Raw genomic sequence first — 21,082 nt, forward strand, 5'->3', positions numbered from 1 at the left:
ATGGACATAGGAGCCTAATAGGCTACAGTTCATGGGGTCACAAAAGAGGTGGTCGCTTAGCAACTAAACAACAAGAACCTAGGTTTAACTGGTCGTGATCCTTCTCCAGCAAGAATCCAGATCCAATATGGTAAGTCCTGGGTCCTGACCTCCTCTGGTTTGCTCAGGTTCACAGGGTGTTCCCTAACGGGCTGGCCTCCCAGGAAGGGACCATTCAGAAGGGCAATGAGGTTCTCTCCATCAACGGCAAATCTCTCAAAGGAGCCACGCACAATGATGCCCTGGCTATCCTCCGCCAAGCTCGGGAGCCCAGGCAAGCTGTGATCGTCACCAGGAGGCCGACTCTGGAGGCCACGACCGACCTCAACTCCTCCACTGATTCCTCAGGTTCAGCCTCTGTGACCAGTGATGTCTCCATAGAATCCGGTAAGCTCTCCTTGCCTGGTAGAAGCCTTGTGGGCCACATCACTTTTGGATGCGTGAGGCCTGTGCTGGCAGGGCCCTTAAGTCATTCCTGGTCCTCAGAACACTTAGCCAGCCGGGTGATGCACACATGGGTGAATTCGCACATGTGCACAAGTTCCCTGGCAGCATCAGCCAGGCTCACCTGATACCCAGAAGAAGGGCATCCCTAACAAACCTCTGTGTTTTCTCAGCAGCAGAGGCCACAGTCTGCACGGTGACCCTGGAAAAGACCTCTGCGGGACTGGGCTTCAGCCTGGAAGGAGGGAAGGGCTCCCTACATGGGGACAAGCCTCTGACAGTTAACAGGATCTTCAAAGGTGTGATGTGGGTCCCCTTTTGGCTTCAGCTCCAGGCTTCTGAGGGCCCTACAGGACTTACCGGTTTCCCACAACCCCAGGCCCTCTTGAGAGGCAGGCAGACCTCTTATGAACTTGGCTTTGCTTTTCTCCCTCTTCTCCTTGGCTCAGACATCCCTGTAATCCTTCTATTTTGCTGGGTCCTTGTAAATGACCCAGCCTGCTCTGACTTCAGCCTGGCAGGGATGGGACCAAGGTGAAGTACATGAGGCCCTGAGTGCCGTTTTTTTAATTTTTAAAAATTATTTATTATTTATTTATGTTGGCTATGCTGAGTGTTTATTGCTCCTCGTGGGCTTTCTCTAGTTGCAGAGAGCCGGCTACTCTCTAGTTGCGGTGGCCAGGCATCTCATTGTGGTGGCTTCTCTCACTGCAGAGCTGGGGCTCTAGAGCAGTCGGGCTTAGTAGTTGTGGTGCACAGGCTTAATTGCCCCTTGGCATATGGAATCTTCCTGGACAGGAAGATTCTTATCCACTGGCCCACCAGGGAAGTCCTGGGTGCAATATTGAAGGGGGTGCCGAAATATTCAGTAATCAAGATACAGACTGTTTCAATGCAATATTTTTTTAAATTGAAATTAATTTAAAAAGCCCACAATGAACAAAACAGAGTCCGACTTCCTAGCCTCACTCACCTCATTCTAATCCTGGACCCGTCAGCTCCTACCGCTATTCAAAATGTTGAGATTTTGTTCATCATGGACTGGGGAGCAAACCAACCCTAGTTGGAGGTTACTTGGGTTTTCCTGGGAAGATAATGAATGGCCTGCAGCTGTCACATACAATCACCCCTGATTCTTCACTGCTTCTCAAGCTGGACCCCCTGAGTCCCAGAGCCAGGAGTTGTAGACAAGGGGTCACGTGGTCTGGGATCTGGTCCAGTTCTGCTTCTTTTTTAAAATTTTTGGTATGCTGGGTCTTCATTGCTGTATGCACGCTTTTCTCTAGTTGCAAGCGCACAGGCTTCTCATTACAGTGGTGTCTCGTTGCAGAGCACCTGCTCCAGAACACGAAGCCTTCAATAGTAGCAGCACGTGAGGCTCCCAAGCTCTAAAGCACAGGCTCAGAAGTTGTGGTCTGTGGGCTTAGTTGCTCCACAGTATGTGGGATCTTTCTGGATCAGGGATCAAACCCATATCTCCTGCACTGACAGGCAGATTCTTTACCACTGAGCCACCCGGGAAGCCCTCCAGCTCTGCTTCTAACTGCCAAGTGACTATTGTCTTCTGGGCCTGAGGTTCCTGATCTATAAGAAGAGCTGTGGGTGTATGTCTTTGGGCTCTTAATGTTGAGACTCAAAGGCCCTCCTAGCTCTGCTCCCTGTCCCCCAGGGAGCCCCCACTGCAGACTGGTTTTGTTTCTGGGAGGTCTGCTACAACTGCTGAACCACAGCGGGAAGAACTGAGGCTCACACGGGAGCTTCCGAAGGATTCTGTGTTTACTCCAACTCTGGAAAAGCTATATATACATAATATATATATATATAAATAGAATTGCTTTTTTTTTATCCTTAACCAAAACTTCACCTTATTTATTTATGGCTGCATCAGGTCTTAGTTATGGCACATGGGCTTCTCTCTAGTTGTGTCATGCAGGGCTTAGTTGGCATACAGGCTTAGTTGCCCCAAGGCCTGTGGGGATCTTAGGTCCCCAACCTCATCCCCTGCATTGCAAGGTGAATTCTTAATCTCTGGACCATGCAGGAAGTCCTCAATTCTGAGAAAGATATTTTTAACTTTTTATTTTAATTTTTGACCACACTGCACAGCCTGTGTGTGTGTGTGCTCAGTCATGTCTGACTCTTTGCGACCCCATGGACTGTAGCCTGCCAGGTTCCTCTGTCTATGGGATTTCCCAGGTAAGAACACTGGAGTGGGTTGCTATTTCCTTGCAGAATCTTAATTACCAATCAGGGATTGAACCCACACCCCTTGCAGTGGAAGCTTGAAGTCTTAACTGCTGGACTACCAGGGAATTCCCAATATTTCTAACTTTTGAAAGTCAATTTGAGATGAGCATAGGTCTCCAAGTCACTGGACCTGGATTCTAGTGTTAGTTCTGCCACCAATGGCAGCACGACCTTAGGCGAGTCACTTCACCATCTTGGTCCCATTTGCTTACACGGGGATGAGTCTGCCAGCTGCGGCCAAGGGACGTGGTCCCTAGAGCCACAAAGTCTGGTTCAAACCTAGACCCACCATGCAGCAGCTTCGAAGCTCAGGTGAGTTACTTGAGTCCTTGGTTTCCTCCCACATGAAAAGGGAACAGTAACAGAGCTACTAGAGTCCTAGAACTCTTGCCATAAATGCTGAGTGTTAACACAAAGCCTGTGATATATAACTGCCCAGTATATTTTAGCTTTTTTGTTTTTCTTTTTTTTTGAGAAATGTCTGTTTAGATGCTTGGTCTGTTTTATTTATTTATTGGCCACATTGCACAACACACAAGATCTTAGTTCCCTGACCAAGGACTGAACCTGTGCCCCCTGCACTGGAAGGTGACGTCTTAACCAGTGGACCACCAGGGAAGTCCTGGGATGCCTCACTTTAGATCGACCACTGAGCTCTGGAGGGACGGGCTCCAGTTCCCTTCTGAGCTGTCCTGGGTCCTCAGAGACCAAGGGTAGGTGCTGACTACTTGTTCCCTTGTCACCCAAGGCACCCACTCTCTCCTCTCTCATCCCAGGGCTGGCCTCAGAACAGAGTGACACAGTCCAGCCGGGAGATGAAATCGTACACCTGGCCGGCACTGCCATGCAGGGCCTCACGCGGTTTGAAGCCTGGAACATCATCAAGGCGTTGCCTGATGGACCTGTGACGATTGTCCTCAGGAGGAAAAGCCTGCAGTCCAAGGGGACCCCAGCTGCTGGAGATCCTTAGGCCCAGCACCGGTGTGGACGCCAGAGCCTACCACATGCAGGTCCCCAAACTGCTAATTCTCAGGGTCACGGCTAACCCCACCCAATGGCGGAATGCACAGGTGTGCTTCCCGGTGGCTGCTTGCCCAGGTCTGGACCTTCTGGGACCCCACCCAGTAAGAGGGCGGTCCCAGAAGTTAGGGCACAGTCACAGTGGGGTGGCTGATACAAACGACAGACTGCATCTAGAGAGCTTAGTGATAATACTGTGGTGCTGTAAATAAATTGGATATATGATTGGATATGAAATCCTTGGCTTGCTCTGCAGGTTTTCTAAGGCCTGTCTCTGGGTGACAATCCACCCCAACCTTGTTTTTCTCATCAGTCTGCAATGCTGGCCTGCTTGGAGGGGGTTCCCTTCATCCTGCTCCACTTGACATCAGCTGGCACCAACTCACAGGCTGGAGGCTAGAGCCACTGGAAGGGTCACTCACTCACACATGGGTCCCTGAGGTCGGCTGCTGGCTAGGAACTCAGCTGGAGCCATTGGCCTGCACACTTGGAGGTGGCCTCTCCCTATGGCCAGGGCTTCCTCAAATACATGACTGGATGTCCTCTGAGAGTGTGAGAGCCAGGTAGGAGCTGCATCCTTGATATGACCTCATCTCTAAAGTTGAAGAGCATCACTTCTCTTGTGCTCCATCAGTCAGAGCTGGCCCAGATCTGCTCAGGTTTAAGGGGAGGGAAAAGGTGGCTTGGGCTGTTTTTGGAAAATATGGTCTATCACATAGTGCATTTGCAAAACTGTTTTTGGTTGGGGTTGGAGAAGTGCTCCTAGCCGGGGTGGTACCCAGTGACAGAGCAATAAACAGACAAGTGCAACTCCATGTGTGCTCAGCTGTGCCAACAGAATAGACTGGCCTGAGTTTGAGAGGGTGAAATATACATGGCTGCCATTCACCTCCTATGTGCCAAGCACCGTGTTGGTGTTAAGTGGACACTGTCTTCAGTAATCACAGTAGTGTCTACAGAGTGTGACATCATCCTGTTATATAGATGAGAACACTGAGACCCAAAGACAGTAAGAAACTTGTCCAGCTGGTAAATGATACAAAGAGTCCTTTCTTCTGTGATTTGGTAGAGACCAATAGGCCAAGATGGGGCTTCCCCAATGGTTCAGCAGGTAAAGAATCTGCCTGCAATACAGGAGACACAAGAGACTTGGGTTCGATTCCTAGTTCAATTCCCTGCAGGAGGGCATGGCAACCCACTCTAGTATTCTTGCCTGGGGAATGCCATGGACAGAGGAGCCTGGCGGGCCACAGTCCATAAGTTCACAAAGAGTCGGGCACAACTGAGCAACCAAGCACGTGCACAACAGGCCAAGATGTTTTTAAATGCAGACAGAACATTGTAGGGAAACTACCTCTGTGTGCCTGATCAAAGGGATATTTGGTTTGGTCATTACTTAATGCCTGATTGTTGAGATTGGGGCAAGGAAATTGATTAGCAACATCTAGTATTGTTGCTGGAGAATCCCATGGATGGAGGAGCCTGGTGGGCTGCAGTCCATGGGGTCGCTAAGAGTCGGACACGACTGAGTGACTTCCCTTTTACTTTTCACTTTCATGCACTGGAGAAGGAAATGGCAACCCACTCCAGTGTTCTTGCCTGGAGAATCCCAGGGACGGGGGAGCCTGGTGGGCTGCCATCTACGGGGTCACACAGAGTCGGACATGACTGACGTAACTTAGCAGCAGCAGCAGCAGTATCCCCTGACCGGGGCTTCTTTGGTGGCTCAGCAGTAATCAATCTGCCTGCCAATGCAAGAGACATGGGTTTGATCTCTGGGTTGGGAAGCTCCCCTGGAGAAGGAAATGGCAACCCACTCCAGTATTCTTGCCTGGGAAAGCCCATGGATTTGGTAACAGCACTATGGCCCTACCAGGGCTTGGAGGCCAGAAGACTCCTGCTCCACCTTCCATAACCAAGGACAAGAAAAGGCAAATGCCCAAGGGAAGGAAGGTTCTCCTCAAATCCCACTTATAGGCTTGCTCCATCCAGAATCAATTCCAGAGTGCTTCCAGGGTCAGATTCAAACTGCCTGGTTTCCCTGGGGCACATGAAATTTAACTCATGCAGGGGAAAAAGAAAGAAAACTGATTTCAATAAAAGACACAACAAAAGGAATACTGAAAGTGTTTTTCCTGAAGTCTCATCTCATTTTTTAAACATCAAGTTGACGTCTTTAAGAGGAAGGCTGGTACAGCACCATACATCCGGGGGTCTGTGGTACAGGACGGAGAGCTCGGATGCAACAAAGGGGCTGAGCCAGGTTTTGGGGGATCTCTTAGAGTGACCGGCAGAGGAAGGCTTTGGACCCTAGTGTGTCCCACGGTGCCCAGGCAGAGTCCCCATCTGGTGGTTGGGGGCTCTTATGCACCTGCCGGAGAAGGTATGCTTGGATGACAACAGCCCCACCCGAGTAGATGGAGGAGCAGAGGACCCAGGGCTGCCCCTGGAGACGAACTTTCCATCGGTGTCTTCCAAAGGAGCCCATGGGCTCCCAGGCTCTCCAGGGGTGTCTCAACAACTGCCCTTCTGCACGAGCCACTGCAGTTCTTGGCCAACCAGCCAGGCTGTCAACCAAAGAATTTCTTCACTGCTTTCTCAAGGTTGGCGTAGAACCCAGCCATGCTGCGGGGGAAGAAGGAGTCCACGACGCTCTGTGGGAGGTAACCACTGAGGTCAGTCTGGAAGAACGTGACCAGGCTGGTTTTGTTTGGCTCCCTGTGAAAACAAAAACAGGGCTGTTAGGTATCCAGAACTGAGGGCCCACCCAAGGAAGTGGTCCAAACCCAGGGATTTCACTGGGTTCACTGCCCAGAGGTCCCCTCTGGATCTGCTTCTTTTCAGGATGGAAGTGGATCCTCTCAAGCATGCTTCCCTGGCCCCACATCGATGGCAAGCGAGGACATGCCCTGATTTCCATCACAGCAAGGTCATTCATTCCCTGTGCCTGATTCAATCAGGAAAGTCTTCCAGAGAACTTACTCTGGTGCCAGGTCCTGGGAGAAAGAGACATGATGCTGCCCTCTGACCATTGACGGCAGTGATTCTGCGAGAGGTCTGGCAACTCCTGGGGGTTCCTGATACCCTATCAAGGGCTTTTTAAGGTCAAGGCTATTTTCCTCACAGTATTAAGATGTGATTTGCCTTTTCTCTCCCATTCTCTCAGCCTGTATTTTATTCTCACAAATTTTTCCCATGGCCAGCACAACAAAGGCATAGGCTTTGTGGAGACCAAGCATTTTTGTTTATTTATTTATTTTTAATTTTTGGAGGCCATGACTCACAGCATGTGGGATCTTACTTTCCCAGCCTGGGATCAAACCTGCATCCCCTGTATTGGAAGTATGGAGTCTTAGCCACTGGACCACCAGGGAGGTCCCTGAGCATTTTATTTGAATGGAGTTGTTAACAGCTTTGCTGCTGTGGTGCGGGGCCCAGTTTCCAAAGGCTCTTTGATGTGTGTATCACAACAGACTGAATGTAGAAGCAGATGTGAGCTTCTATTAAGCCTGACATTAATATTTCCTCAAATGTAAAACAAGACCACTCTCCCCTATTTTTCTCTTTTGAAAAATAGTTATTTTTCACAATATTTATGTTATTATGTAATTGCTGTTGTTGTTGTTCAGTCGATAAATCATGTCCGGCTTTTTGCAACCCCTTGGACTGCAGCATGCCAGGCTTCCCTGTCCTTCACTGTCTCCTGGAGTTTGCTCAAATTCGTATTGAGTTAGTGATGCTATCTAATCATTTCATCCTCCACCGTCCCCTTCTCCTTTTGCCTTCCATCTTTCCCAGCAGCATCAGGATCTTTTCCAGTGAGTCACTTCTAATGAATGTATCATTATTTTAAAATATCCCAGGTTTAATGTCAAATATAGTAAATATTGATGGATATAATCCACATGAACAAAACACTTTGATGCTCTGAATAATACTGAAGAGTGTAAATGAGGGCTTCCCTGGTAGTCAGTGGTAAAGAATCCACCTGCCAATTCAGGAGATGTGGGTTTGATCCCTGGGTTGGGAAGATGTCCTGGAGAAGGAACTGGCAACCCACTCCAGTATTCTTGCCTGGGAAATCCCATGGACAGAGAAGCATGGCAGGCTACAGTCCATGGGATCACAAAGAGCTGGACACAACTGAGTGACTGAACAGCAACCATGGAGACTTAGACCAAAAATATGAGAACTAAGAGCCTGCATGCTGCTCGGTATGGCAAAAAAAAAAAAAAACAACTGGCCATGACCTGTGAGAACACGGGAAAGAGCCATTTCTGAGCTCAGTTCTGGGGCTGACTCATGCTGTGCTCTCAGAATCATGCGTTAGGCCAGAGCATCTCAACCTCATTCCTTGCTGAGGGAACCCCAGTAAGACTGGGTGCCCAGACCCTACATGGCCAGCCTGTGACCCTGCACAGACTCCCCAGCCTCCCTGAGCCTCAGTTTCTTCATCTGCTAAATGGGACCAAGACATTTGCCCAGCTTGCCTAGGACTAGAGGGAGGGTTCCCACATCAGAAATAAGGACACTTCCCCACAATTTTGAAGGCAGGAGAAGAAGGGGGCGACAGAGGATGAGATGGTTAGATAGCATGACCAACTCAGTGGACGTGAGTTTGAGCAAACTCTGGAAGGTGGTGAAGGATACAGAAGCCTGGTGTGCTGCAGTCCATGGGGTTGTAAAGAGTTGGACACGACCGAGTGACCGAACAATACCACCACGATTCTTTCTCACACACCAACAGAACTTTGGCGTATTACATCACTGATATGTGTATGTGGGGCTCTGTAACAGCAAGGCCTAGGAGAGGTGTAAGGCATTTTAATTATTGGGAATCATTGTTAATGTTGCCATTGAGTAGAACATCCTCTGCCTTGGATAGAAAGGAGATCAAACCAGTCAATCCTAAAGGAAATCAACCCTCAATATTCACTGGAAGGACTGATGCTGAAGATGAGGCTCCAGTACTTTGGCCATCTGATGCAAAGAGCTGACTTACTAGAAAAGATCTGATGCTGAAACTGAAGGCAAAAGGAGAAGGGGAAGGCAGAGGATGAGATGGTTGGATGGTATCACCGATTCAACGGACATGAGTTTGAACAAACTCTGGGAGATGGTGAGGCACAGAGTGGCCTGGCATGTTGCAGTCCCCAGGGTTGCAAAGAGTCGGACATGACTGATCGACTCAGCAACAACAACAGGACATCTTCAGTGAAGCCAGTAAGGTTTGGGCACGTCATTCATTCTAGGAGGTTGTCCTTACCCTGGCAGAGGTTCACAGAAACAACCACAGGGATGGTTAAATCCTCTCACGTAAGCTGGATTTGGGGGACAAGATGGATGCTCCACATTGGCAGCTGGAAGAGAGAGTAAAGGGTCAGGGAGCTACAACCTCCGGCAATCGGGCCACAGTGGCTGAAGGGCCTTACCAGGCACCCAGAGTGTATGCAGACCAGTCACCTGGAGCCTGAGCTCTCCCTACTGCCACCCCACTGTCCCTCACACACATGCATTCACACGTATGTGTGCTCACACACTTCTGCACTCACATATACACACACACCCTCTCCAACCTGCCAGAGTATTAGAGGAAAGAATAATTCAGGGTCTTCCCTGGTGGCCCAGTGGTAAAGAGCCCACCTGCCAATGCAGGAGAGGTGGGTTCAATCCCTGGGTCAGGAAGATCCCATGGAGGAGGGCATGGCAACCCTCTCCCGTGTTCTTGCCTGGAGAATCCCATGGACAGAGGGGCCTGGCGGGCTATAGTCCAGGGGGTCACAAAGAGTTGGACATTACTGAGCATACACACATGCAGGGAACTAGATTCCAAATGCCATAACTAAGACCTAGCACAGCCAAATAAATACAATTTTTTTTTTTTAAAGAACATTTCAGATGTCAGGCTCGAGTGTAGAAGGAAGAAGGTCTCCTTCTCAATTCCCGGCCAACAGAGGTGTGGATGTGCCACCACCTGTCCCCACATGGGATATTCAGGAAAGCAGCCAGGCTGGTGCTTTCTGCAGGAGGGACTGTAAAAAGTGCAGAGGCAGGAACTCTGCTCCTGGCTGGAAGTCGGGGAACCGACAGCGCCACAGACCTCTTGGGGAGGTGCACCACGGGTGCAGGGGATCACCACACCCTGGGGTTCCCTCGAGCTAAATCATAGCCCGTGTGTCTGGGGTACAAACTATTCACCTCAGCAGGAATGAAAACAGGGTGCTGATGGAATCTGTGTCTTCAAAGTAAAATGACATGTGTGGATGCTCTCATCTCAGACCTCCCTGGCACAGAATCCCCCCAAACCTGACAAGGGGAAGGGAACACAGAAAAACAGGCCCAGGCTGTGCATGCCTCAGGGATTTCTAGCTGGTGGGCTTTCTTTGGGGAACTGGGTGGGTGTGGGGGAGACAGAGACCAGCAGCCCACTAACACCTCAAAGCAGGGCCACCGTCGCTCACCATTGGAACTGATGGTGCCGTCCTCGTACGTCCTGACCAGTATCAGGTCCACAAAGTCTCTGGGGGAAATAAGCTTCATGACGGCCGAGGGGGTAGTGGTTCTGCTGAAGAGCAGGGTCTGTCAGAGGAAAGAGGGGTCCAGCTGCATCCGATGGCCTGGCATCTGCTCCCTGCCCTGACTCCACTCGGAGCTCACCCACCCCCACGTCCGGTCCCAATAAGCCAGGCTCTGGAAGATGGGAACAGCACTGACAGCAAGGTGGCATTGTGACCTAGAGGGTCTGGAATGAACTTCCCCAGACGGAGGTGCCGGGCTCACGAGAACATACCCAGTTTGCAAAATCTTGGGTTGTGACCTGGGCAACAAGGGCAGCACAAACGATGCAACAAAGAGCTGGCCTGCGGCAACTACGACTTGACTCAGGCAAAAATAGTAACAAATATTTTTTAAAACAATTTTTAAAAGGACCATGAGAGTTGTCCCCGGTGGAGCACACAACAAGAGTCTGTCTGGACAAAGTTCTTCGTCGTTCAGTCACTGTCTTGTCCGACTCTCTGCAACCCCATGGACTGCCACATGCCAGGCCTCCCTGTCCTTCACTATCTCCTGGAGTTTGTTCAAACTCAGGTCCACTGAGTTTATGTACAATGCTCCCCGCGGCCCCTCACAACCGAGAAACTGGCTTCATTTACCCATTGGACCAAAGAAGAAAACTGAGGCTTGCAGAGATGAAGGAACTGACCACAAAGCTCAGGGTGAAGAGGAGAGACTTGAACGGGGCCGGGTCTAGGCTGAGGCAAGAGAGGCCATTCCTTTCTTAGGCTGACTCTGCTCTTCTTGCTCCACCTTGAGAACAGTGCCTCCTTAAATATGTGTCCTGCACAGCTTTCTGGTTTCCCCCAGTCCCAGCCCTGGGAGGGAGCACGCCTAGAACTTCACCCAGTCTCAGAATATTCCAAGTTCATTCCCCCACTTTACAAGTCAAGGACCCCTCAAGCCCATGCTTTATCCCATGGTTTCCCTACTCCAGCAGGACCTTGGCCCTTTCAGGGTCACAAGATCAGGCCCCAGGATGGGACAGTCCCAGGGAGAGCCTATCCCATTATTCACTTAACATGTGTTAATCACTCAGTTGTGTCTGACTGTTACCCCATGGACTATAGCCTGCCAGGCTCCTCTGTCCATGGGATTCTCCGATACTGGAGTGCGTAGCCATTCCCTTCTCCAGAGGATCTTCCCAACCCAGGGATTGAAGCCAGGTCTCCTATATTGTAGGCAGATTCTTTTCCATCTAAGTCATCAGGGAAGCCCATTCACTTAATATTTGTTATCTAAATGTGCTCATTTTTTAAAACTTAAACTTATTTTAAAAGGAAGCTATTTAACTGCTGGAAATGAAAAAGAAGGTATCATTTGGCATAAATAAAAGACAACTGCCACACACACACACACACACACATGGAATTCTTGGGTTCTGATTCTGAGCCTGAGGCCAGCTGTCTGTCTGTCATAATGGAGATTAGCAAGGTGTCAAAGGCACATCAGCCCCTGAGACTTTCCGCTTCAAGTTATCAGAGAGATTGAAGGCTTGAAATGGAGTGACCTCACTAGGGGTGATTGAAGTGCAGCTTCGACTGTTAAAGACCTATCACCGTGTGCCCCACCCTTCACGAAACACTGACGTAAACTCCTGTGATAATGAATTGAAATGTGAATTCCTGGTGAAGGTTAAGAATACTTGGTTTCTGCTGATCAAATAGTAAAGAAGTATGGCTTCAGGTTTCATAACACCTGCTACAGAAGCACCCAAGAGGGTACTAGGTCCACAGATGTCAAAATCAAGGCACCGTTCAAAAAAAAAAAACTAGCAACATTTCCTCAAGGCAACTTTTTCATTTCTTTTGGCTATGTCTTTTTTTTTTCCTCCTTAACTTCTATAATCAAAATGAGGTGGATTCTTAACACTACGGGGCTTTCCAAGTGGCTCAGTGGTAAAGAATCCGCCTGCCAACGCAAGAGACCCAGTTGGATTCCTGGGTTGGGAAGATCCCCTGGAAGAGGAAATAGCAACCCACTCCAGTATTCTTGCCTGGGAAATTTCATGGACAGAGAAGCCTGGCGGCTACAGTTCATGGGGTCATAAAGAGATACAACCAAAGCAACTTAGCATACACACACATGCTTAACACAACAGAGGATCCCAGGGCAGGACCAACTAGATCTCTGCTGTCCAATATGGCAGCCACAAGTTCCACATGGCTATTTAAATTTACACTGAATCATGAAAATTATATAAAATTGACAATCTCTTCAAACTAGACACCTTTCAAATGTCTGTGGCCACTTGGGGCCAGTGGCTACTGTATTGAACAGCGCTGTTGTAGAATATTTTCATCACAGCAGAAAGTTCTACTGGGCAGCACTAGGCTAGATACCACATGTTTTATCGGCAGAGAAATTGGCATCCAGAGTTTGCCCCCAGCACAGTCTCACAGCTGGCGGAGGATCCTGAGTCTGTGGCCAGGACTCATTATCATGGTCCCATCAAGGGGCAATATTTCTAACTAGAGCTGATGCGTCCAATCCAGCCTGCTTCACCATTCTCAGAACTCACATTCACTCTGAACTCCTGCCTTCATTAGCCACTGCAGGGTTCTCTCAGCTCTGTTTAGGGCAGCTCTACCTCTCTGGGTCTCACTGTTACATACCTATATTGAGCTGAGGCTGGGTTTAAGTGTTGAGCAGTGCGCAACCTATTTGCTGGGCACTCCCCTTGCCTAAGGGCTTCCCAGGTGCCACAGTGGTAAAGCATCCACCTACCAATGCAGGAGATGCAAGAGAGGCAGGTTCGATCCCTGAGTCGGAAAAAATTTCTTGAGAAGGAAATGGCAACCCACACCAGTATTCTTGCCTGGGAAATCCAATGGACTGAGGAGCCTGGCTGGCTACAGTTGCAAAGAGTCGGACACGACTTAGCAACAAAACAACAACAACCCCTTGCCTAAAGGTGTCACTGACCCTTCACAGAGGGGACAGAGTCAGCTTATTGTCTCTGGATAACAGTGCTTGGAAAGACTTACATCAGTGAGGCTTTCAATAATTTCAAAACTGTTCACATTCTCATCCCACTGAGCTCGTAAAGTCCCAGCAAGTGGCTTCACGCAGTCCCACACCTGCTCTGGTGTCCCATTCACAATGCCTTCTCCTTTGTACCTGTAGCACAAAGAGTAATGTCACCCCAAGGCACCAACCAAACTTGTTTATCCTGGGATTACACAGAAGGACTAGAAGCCATGTGTGCCACTCTTCTTTAAGACAGCCTTGCAGAGAAGGGGCTGACATCTACCGGCCCACCTCCCCATGGGCCTGCAGAAACGGACGGACGCTAAGCTTTCACAAGAATACAGTTTGAGGAAATGATTTAGTTAGATGCAGAAGCTTTTCCGGAGGATGACTGGCAAGTTGATTCCAGGTGCTAGGATGGACTGCCGTCTCAAAGGAAGCAAACCCACAGAAACATCAGGAGAGGTGTGACACCCTGAGGAGCTCTGAGCAAGGCATGCACTTACAGGTTCCCTGGAAACTCCACAGATGGCCTCCAGGAAACTGAAACTCCGTTCTGTTAAAAGGCACAGAATCGCACAATTTAGAGCTAGAAGGGCTCTTGGGAGATAGAGCCCGATCCCCTGTTTTATGGAAGAAAAGTCAAGAGCCTCAAGAGATGCAAGTCTCCAAGGTGAGACCCAACTGATTCGTGACAGAGTGGGGACTAGTCCTGAACAAAGCTGCCTCCAGGACAATGCGATGGACAAAGGGATCTCGTGTGGCTACTCGAAGAGCTTTAGAGCACTGGAGATTTTCAAATCACTTTAAAAACCACCATGCATCTTGTTTCCTCGGACAATTTAGGTCTGTTTGGTGCTTCCCGCTCCACCCTAACCATTTGCCAGCAGGTGACCTTGGCTAAGTCATTTAGTGAAAGGGACACATACTCATCTCCTAGGGGTCATTGTGTGCACAACTGGCCCTATATTTTTTTTAAGGAAACAACCCCCAGTGGAATCTCCTCTTCAATCTAGCTCCAGGAGATAAAATGCAGAAAAACTCTCAGGAGAGGAGGAGCCTAGGGGCTTCTGAGACCCCAGCCCCAGGGAGCAGACCCCACGACCCCTTTCTACCCCCGTTCCTCACTCACGCCTTCCCGGCAAATCTTCCAGCCTGACTTGTCTCGCCGGTACTGGAGCATCTTCTCCGCCACCGCCTCGCTCACCTGCGCGGCCGTCGCCAGGTCCATTGCGCCGAAAGATGCGCGAGGCCTAGGGGTCGCAGGCAGTATGTGCGATTGCGGCCCCGCAGTTGGGTTTGGGAAGCCGGAAAACCAGGGCCTGGCTTGGAGCCCAGAGTCCCGCCTCAGCCCCGCCCCCAATCTAGGATTGGTTTAAACCGCCTGATAGGTCCCGCCCTACTCTGAGATTAGCAGGGCCGGAGATAGACTGGCCCGGCAGCGCACACTACGCGCTCAGCCTGGGCTGGTCCAGGGCACCCGTCACAAGGTCCAGCGGGATCCGCCTTTCGCCCGTCCCAGCTCAGGGAGGGCATGGGGGCGCCGGAACTTGGGAGGGCCAGTGGTGGAGAACCAAGAGGGCGGGAACAGGTCTTGGATGACGTCGTAGGCTTGTGTAAGCATAGTGGACTTTTGTCTTGAGTGCGCAGAGGCTTTCTGCCAGGGTGGATGATGGTGAAATTTCCATCAGGTATTCCTTTCTAGGGCGGCTGTTGTAGGGGTAGGAGAGGCAGTGTGCGCAGAGACGGGGTGGGGGTGGGGGCAGTTAGGAAGCTGCAGCGGTCCTGGGAGAGATGGTGGTAGCCTGGAGCAGGGGGTGGTGGTGCAGGTGGAGAGAAGAGGACCCTCGGAAAGTGTTTAGAAAGCTAGAACATACAGATCTCTGTGACAGATGGTGGAGACTGGAGGAGTAGGAAGCGCATGACTCCCACCTCCTGGCTTGAGCTGCTGGTAGTTTACCTGAGAGGGAGACCAGAGACAGGGTTGAGGGGAGACATGGTGCGTTCAGTTCTGGTCTTATTCAGTAGGAGGTGCCTGAAAGACCTCTAAGGGATGTCTGGGAGACACTGGGATGCGCTGGCATCTGGGACAGAGCTGGGCCCAGCTAAGAGATCGCAGAGTTCTGTGCCTCTGGTGGCCTCCACCTTGAAGGAGTGAGTGGGATCACATCCCCTCAGCTCCGTTCCTCCTTCACAGCGGGGTTGTTGTCATTTAATCGCTAAGTCATGTCCAACTCTTCTGCAACCCTATGGACTGTGGCCTGCCAGGCTCCTCTGTCCATCGGAATTCCCAGGCAAGATCACTGGAGTGGGTTACCGTTCCCTTCTCCAGGGAATCTTCCCCACCCAGGGATGGAACCCAAGTGCAGCTGCTGCTGCTGTGTGTGCTTAGTTATGTCCGATTCTTGCAACCCCATAGACTATCAAATCCCATAGACTGCCTGCCAGGCCCCTCTGTCTATGGGATTCTCCAGGCAAGAATACTGGAGTAGGTTGCCATTTACTTCTCAAGGGGATCTTCCTGACCCAGGAATGGAACCTGGGTCTCCTGCATTGCAGGCAGACTCTTTACTGACTGAGCTACGAGGGAAGCCACTGAGCCACCCCTGGGACCCCCTTTTCAGAGCTATAACCAACTAAATATTTGAAAAGATCAACACTGAAATCAGTTTTTATTTTCTGTTTTGGGTGCATATTGTTTCATCTCAAGTTTTTTAAAAAATGGTGTAAAAAAATGACTGCTGCTGCTGCTAAGTCGCTTCAGTCGTGTCTGACTCTGTGCGACCCCATAGACGGAAGCCCACCAGGCTCCCCTGTCCCTAGGATTCTCCAGGCAAGAACACTGGAGTGGGTTGCCATTTCCTTCTCCAATGCATGAAAGTGAAAAGTGAAAGTGAAGTCGCTTCAGTCGTGTCTGACTCTGTGCAACCCGGCAGCCCACCAGGCTCCTCCGTCCATGGGATTTTCCAGGCAAGAGTACTGGAGTGGGGTGCCATTGCCTTCGCCAAAGAAAATGCCTACTTGAAACCATTTCATGGAAGATGTGATGGACTGCCAGGTGTTGACAGGCTGGATGCGGAATTAGAGAGTTCTAAACCTGGCTTCCGGAGAAGGCAATGGCAACCCACTCCAGTACTTTTGCCTGGACAATCCCATGGATGGAGGAGCCTGGTAGGCTGTCCATGGGGTCACTAGAGTCGGACACGACTGAGCAACTTCACTTTCACTTTTCACTTTCATGCATTGGAGAAGGAAATGGCAACCCACTCCAGTGTTCTTGCCTGGAGAATCCCAGGGACGGGGAAGCCTGGTGGGCTGCTGTCTACGGGGTCGCACAGAGTCGGACATGACTGAAGCGACTTAGCAGCAGCAGCAGCAAATCTGGCTTCATGCACAATTCACTGTGTGCTTTTGAGCAAGTCACTTAGCCTGTTTTCTTATAGGTGACGTGAGACCACGATAGACGTCGTCCCATGCCAGTGTGATGGGCAGGTGAAGTAATGCATGTGAATGTTCCTTGAAGCCATTAAAAAAAAAAAAAAAAAAAGACTTCCTTGGCAGTCCAGTGATTAGGACTTCGCCTTCCAATGCAGAGTTTGATCCCTGTTCAGGGAATTAAAATCCCACGTCTTGGGTCAACAAACCCCAAAACATAAAGCAGAAACAATATTGTAACATTGAATGAAGACTTTTTAAAATGGTCCACATCAAATACATACATCCATATATATATGCCAAAGAATGCTCAAACTACCACACAATTGCACTCATCTCACACGCTAGTAAAGTAATGCTTAAAATCCTCCAAGCCAGGCTTCAGCAGTATGTAAACCATGAACTTTCTGATGTTCAAGCTGGTTTTAGAAAAGGCAGAGGAACCAGAGATCAAATTGCCAACATCCGCTGGATCATGGAAAAAGGAAGAGAGTTCCAGAAAAGCATCTATTTCTGCTTTCTTGACTATGCCAAAAGCCTTTGACTGTGTGGATCACAATAAACTGTGGAAAATTCTGAAAGAGATGGGAATACCAGACCACCTGATCTGCCTCTTGAGAAATTTGTATGCAGGTCAGGAAGCAACAGTTAGAACTGGACATGGAACAACAGACTGGTTCCAAATAGGAAAAGGAGTACGTCAAGGCTGTCACCCTGCTTATTTAACTTATACGCAGAGTACCTCATGAGAAACGCTGGACTGGAAGAAACACAAGCTGGAATCAAGATTGCCGGGAGAAATATCAATAACCTCAGATATGCAGATGACACCACCCTTATGGCAGAAAGTGAAGAGGAACTCAAAAGCCTCTTGATGAAGGTGAAAGTGGAGAGTGAAAAAGTTGGCTTAAAGCTCAACATTCAGAAAACGAAGATCATGGCATCCGGTCCCATCACTTCATGGCAAATAGATGGGGAAACAGTGGAAACAGTGTCAGACTTTATTTTTCTGGGCTCCAAAATCACTGCAGATGGTGACTGCAGCCACGAAATTAAAAGACGCTTACTCCTTGGAAGGAAGGTTATGACCAACCTAGACAGCATATTAAAAAGCAGAGACATTACTTGGCCAACAAAGGTTCGTCTAGTCAAGGCTATGGTTTTTCCTGTTGTCGTGTATGGATGTGAGAGTTGGACTGTGAAGAAGGCTGAGCGCCAAAGACTTGATGCTTTTGAACTGTGGTGTTGGAAAAGACTCTTGAGAGTCCCTTGGACTGCAAGGAGATCCAAACAGTCAATTCTGAAGGAGATCAGCCCTGGGATTTCTTTGGAAGGAATGATGCTAAAGCTGAAACTCCAGTACTTTGGCCACCTCATGTGAAGAGTTGACTCATTGGAAAAGACTCTGATGCTGGGAGGGATTGGGGGCAAGAGGAGAAGGGGACGACAGAGGATGAGATGGCTGGATGGCATCACTGACTCGATGGAGGTGAGTCTGAGTGAACTCCGGGAGTTGGTGATAGACAGGGAGGCCTGGCGTGCTGCGATTCATGGGGTCGAAAAGAGTCAGACACGACTGAGTGACTGAACTGAACTGAACAGGAAAAATGTCATATATATATATATATATATATATATGACATCAGAGAAGGCAATGGCACCCCACTCCAGTACTTTTGCCTGGAAAATCCCGTGGACAGAGGAGCCTGGTAGGCTGCAGTCCATGGGGTTGCTAGAGTCGGACATGACTGAGCGACTTCACTTTCACTTTTCACTTTCATGCATTGGAGAAGGAAATGGCAACCCACTCTTGCCTGGAGAATCCCAGGGACAGGGAAGCCTGGTGGGCTGCTGTCTCTGGGGTCACACAGAGTTGGACACGACTGAAGCGACTTAGCAGCAGCAGGAGCATATATATAGAGAGAGAGAAGGACAACAGCACCACAGATAAGAGTCAGGGCTCAAATCAGAATCCCCTGGTTCAAATCCCAGTGTCCCCATTTATTAACTGTGACTTCGGTACATAACTGACCATTCCAGAATTTTTCATCCTCATTTGGAAAACGAAAACAATAGTAATGCTAACTCATTGGGTTGACATATAGGTTAAAAAATTTAATAAATGAAAAGCAATGAGAATGGTGCATGGCATACAGTAAGTAAATGTATGTAATATATATATCATAGATCATGTATATATATCTTGAGTGAGAAAGAGAAATAACTCAAGTTTTGTTTGTATATACTTATATTTCTATGTTTACATATATGTTATATATGTTGATATATGTACTTTAGTTTGGAATATTCACTTCTAAAAAGGCATAGAATAAACTGTTAACAGAAGGTGGTAATGCCAAAAGACATTTTTTCACTTTATAGCATCATCTACTGCTTAGTATATTAATTACTGACATGTAGGTTTTCTTAAATTTAAAAAGCATCATTAAAAATTTCAATGTAGAATAATTCTTAAAGTTGCAGCTTTGAACTCTCATATCTGGAGCTTATTAGAATTTTGTTTGGGGATAAAACACTGTGAAAACGAAGCTGAGGGAAAATAAGTTTTGCTCTAGAAAGTGACTTTTAGACATCGAACATTTAAGAGATTTTTATACTTACAAAATGGAGCATGGCTTTAAATTTTTTCTAGCACTGTAGGACACTTTAATCTTTGCTGCCAGAAAATGCCAGTCCTGGGTTTATGTGAAATATTCAGAGAGGCAAACTGTTCATCCCTGAGGTCTTCACACACTGGCAGCAGGGGCCAGGTGAAGTAGGGCCAGCTGAGGGCAGGCTCTCGTCTGTTTTGTCTCCAGAGGCCGGGACAGGGCAGGATGAGCAGCTGGCAAGAGCCAGAGGGTGAGCGCCACCCGCCCACCAGAGCTGCTCAGCTGGCCTGTTTGGCAGTCTGCTGGAGGCTTGTTCAGAGCCAACAGGGCAGAAGGAATGACAGACATCTGTAGATCCCATTGATCAGACCCCACCCAGGAGGTTGTCAGGCCTCCAAGTCACTCAGTTGTCCAGGGCACACTTCACCCAAGTCCAAGATGAATTTTAACTAAGTGCCTATGGGGCAGGGAGTCCAGAGATTCCTAACTCAAACCACCACCAGACCACCAAGGGGATGGGCCAAGTGTCCAAGTGCTCTGATCCTAAAAGCTCCTGAATGGAGTATTTGCTTTCTACATAGACACTGATGAAGAACTGTATGCATGTTTACTTAGTCAGGCAGGTGCTAAGTGGTCTACTCTGTCGACATACAGGTACTTCTTTATTCACTGGCAACCCACTGTCCCAACCACCTTACCTGTGTTGTGCCATTTAACCCTTACAGTCCATGGGGTCGAAAAAAGTCGGACATGACTGAGTGACAGAACAACCTGGGTTAAGAAACTGAGGATGGGTACTTCCCTGTGATTCAGTGGTTAAGAATTCGCCTGTCGATGCCGGGAACATGGGTTTGATCCCTTATCATGGAAGATCCCACGTGCTGCTGAGCATCTAAGCCTGTGCACCACAACTATTTAGCCTGTGCTCTAGAGTCCAGGAGCCGCAACTACTGAGCCCACGTGCCCTAGAGCCCACACTCCACACCAAGAGAAACCACTGAAATGAGAAGCCCACGCATGGCAACTAGAGAGTGGCCCGTGCAAAATGAAGACCCAGCACAGCCAAAAATATAAATAAATAAAATTATTTTAAAAACAGAGTATCACACAGGTGAGGGTGACCAAGGCAGCACAGCTAATAAGTGGCAGAACTATGGTACACACCACACCTGTTTATATTTCTGAAGGTCACATGTTGACTCATAGGCTTTACTGATTCCCACTTCCCATAAGGATATACAGTGTTTACTATGGAATGGGCAAAGGTTAAAACATACGTACAATAACATATGAACCCTTAAAAGGAGGAAACACACACACACAACTACAGAGTATCAGGAAAACCCTGGTGGCTCAGACAGTAAAGCGTCTGCCTACAATGTGGGAGACCCGGGTTCAATCCCTGGGTCAGGAAGATCTCCTGGAGAAGGAAATGGCAACCCACTCCAGTATTCCTGCCCTGCCCCAAAAAAAGGGGCTCAAAGAAATATGGGCTTCCCTGGTGGCTCAGATGGTAAAGCGTCTGCCTACAGTGAACCCAGGGTTCAATCCCTGGGTCGGGAAGATCTCCTGGAGAAGGAAATGGCAACTCACTCTAGTACTCTTGCCTGGAAAATCCCATGGACAGAGGAGCCTGGGGTCGCAAAGAGTTGGACACGACTGAGTGACTTCACTTTCACTTCACCACAAATTAGGGAAGTTAGTCTTTTAGAGGTGTGTAGAAAACTTTTCTTTGAATTTCATGACATTCATGAATCCAG

The 21,082-nt window shown here is 48.9% G+C and overlaps 2 protein-coding genes across 4 annotated transcripts in view; one reads left to right on the forward strand and one right to left on the reverse strand.

Annotated features, from left to right (window-relative positions):
• The window catches only part of IL16 (interleukin 16), a 126,514-nt gene extending 122,527 nt beyond the window's left edge, over positions 1-3,987 (forward strand). For both annotated transcript variants that reach the window (XM_027521457.1, XM_027521458.1), the window contains 3 exons: positions 168-426; positions 657-782; positions 3,507-3,987. In XM_027521457.1, coding sequence (XP_027377258.1) covers positions 168-426; positions 657-782; positions 3,507-3,700 — 579 coding nt within the window. In that variant the 3' untranslated portion in view covers positions 3,701-3,987. The remainder of the gene's footprint in view (positions 1-167; positions 427-656; positions 783-3,506) is intronic.
• Positions 3,988-5,865: 1,878 nt separating this feature from the next.
• Positions 5,866-14,614, reverse strand: STARD5 (StAR related lipid transfer domain containing 5). 2 transcript variants are annotated; one of them, XM_027521537.1, is made up of 6 exons: positions 14,483-14,614; positions 13,782-13,831; positions 13,293-13,425; positions 10,212-10,329; positions 9,017-9,110; positions 5,866-6,468 (listed from the first exon to the last, which is right to left on the reverse strand). In XM_027521537.1, exons 1-6 carry the CDS (start codon positions 14,504-14,506, stop codon positions 6,321-6,323), a joined length of 567 nt encoding a protein of 188 aa, XP_027377338.1. In that variant the 5' UTR covers positions 14,507-14,614; the 3' UTR covers positions 5,866-6,320. The 2 variants fall into 2 exon arrangements, with proteins under 2 accessions (XP_027377338.1, XP_027377337.1); XM_027521536.1 differs by having other exon boundaries at positions 14,408-14,614.
• Between the last annotated feature and the right edge of the window lie 6,468 nt (positions 14,615-21,082).

The sequence above is a fragment of the Bos indicus x Bos taurus genome, chromosome 21 (genome assembly GCF_003369695.1).
Source record: "Bos indicus x Bos taurus breed Angus x Brahman F1 hybrid chromosome 21, Bos_hybrid_MaternalHap_v2.0, whole genome shotgun sequence".
Classification (NCBI taxonomy): Eukaryota; Metazoa; Chordata; class Mammalia; order Artiodactyla; family Bovidae; genus Bos; species Bos indicus x Bos taurus.

Excerpts from the sequence above, each read along its gene's own strand:
- STARD5 (XM_027521536.1), bottom strand. The coding sequence starts at position 14,506 with ATGGACCTGGCGACGGCCGCGCAGGTGAGCGAGGCGGTGGCGGAGAAG. Across the intron at positions 10,330-13,292 it reads TTATTGAAAGCCTCACTGAT|ACCCTGCTCTTCAGCAGAAC; the intron begins GTAAGTCTTTCC and ends TTCCTCTGACAG. Across the intron at positions 9,111-10,211 it reads CGGCACCATCAGTTCCAATG|CTGCCAATGTGGAGCATCCA; the intron begins GTGAGCGACGGT and ends TCTCTCTTCCAG.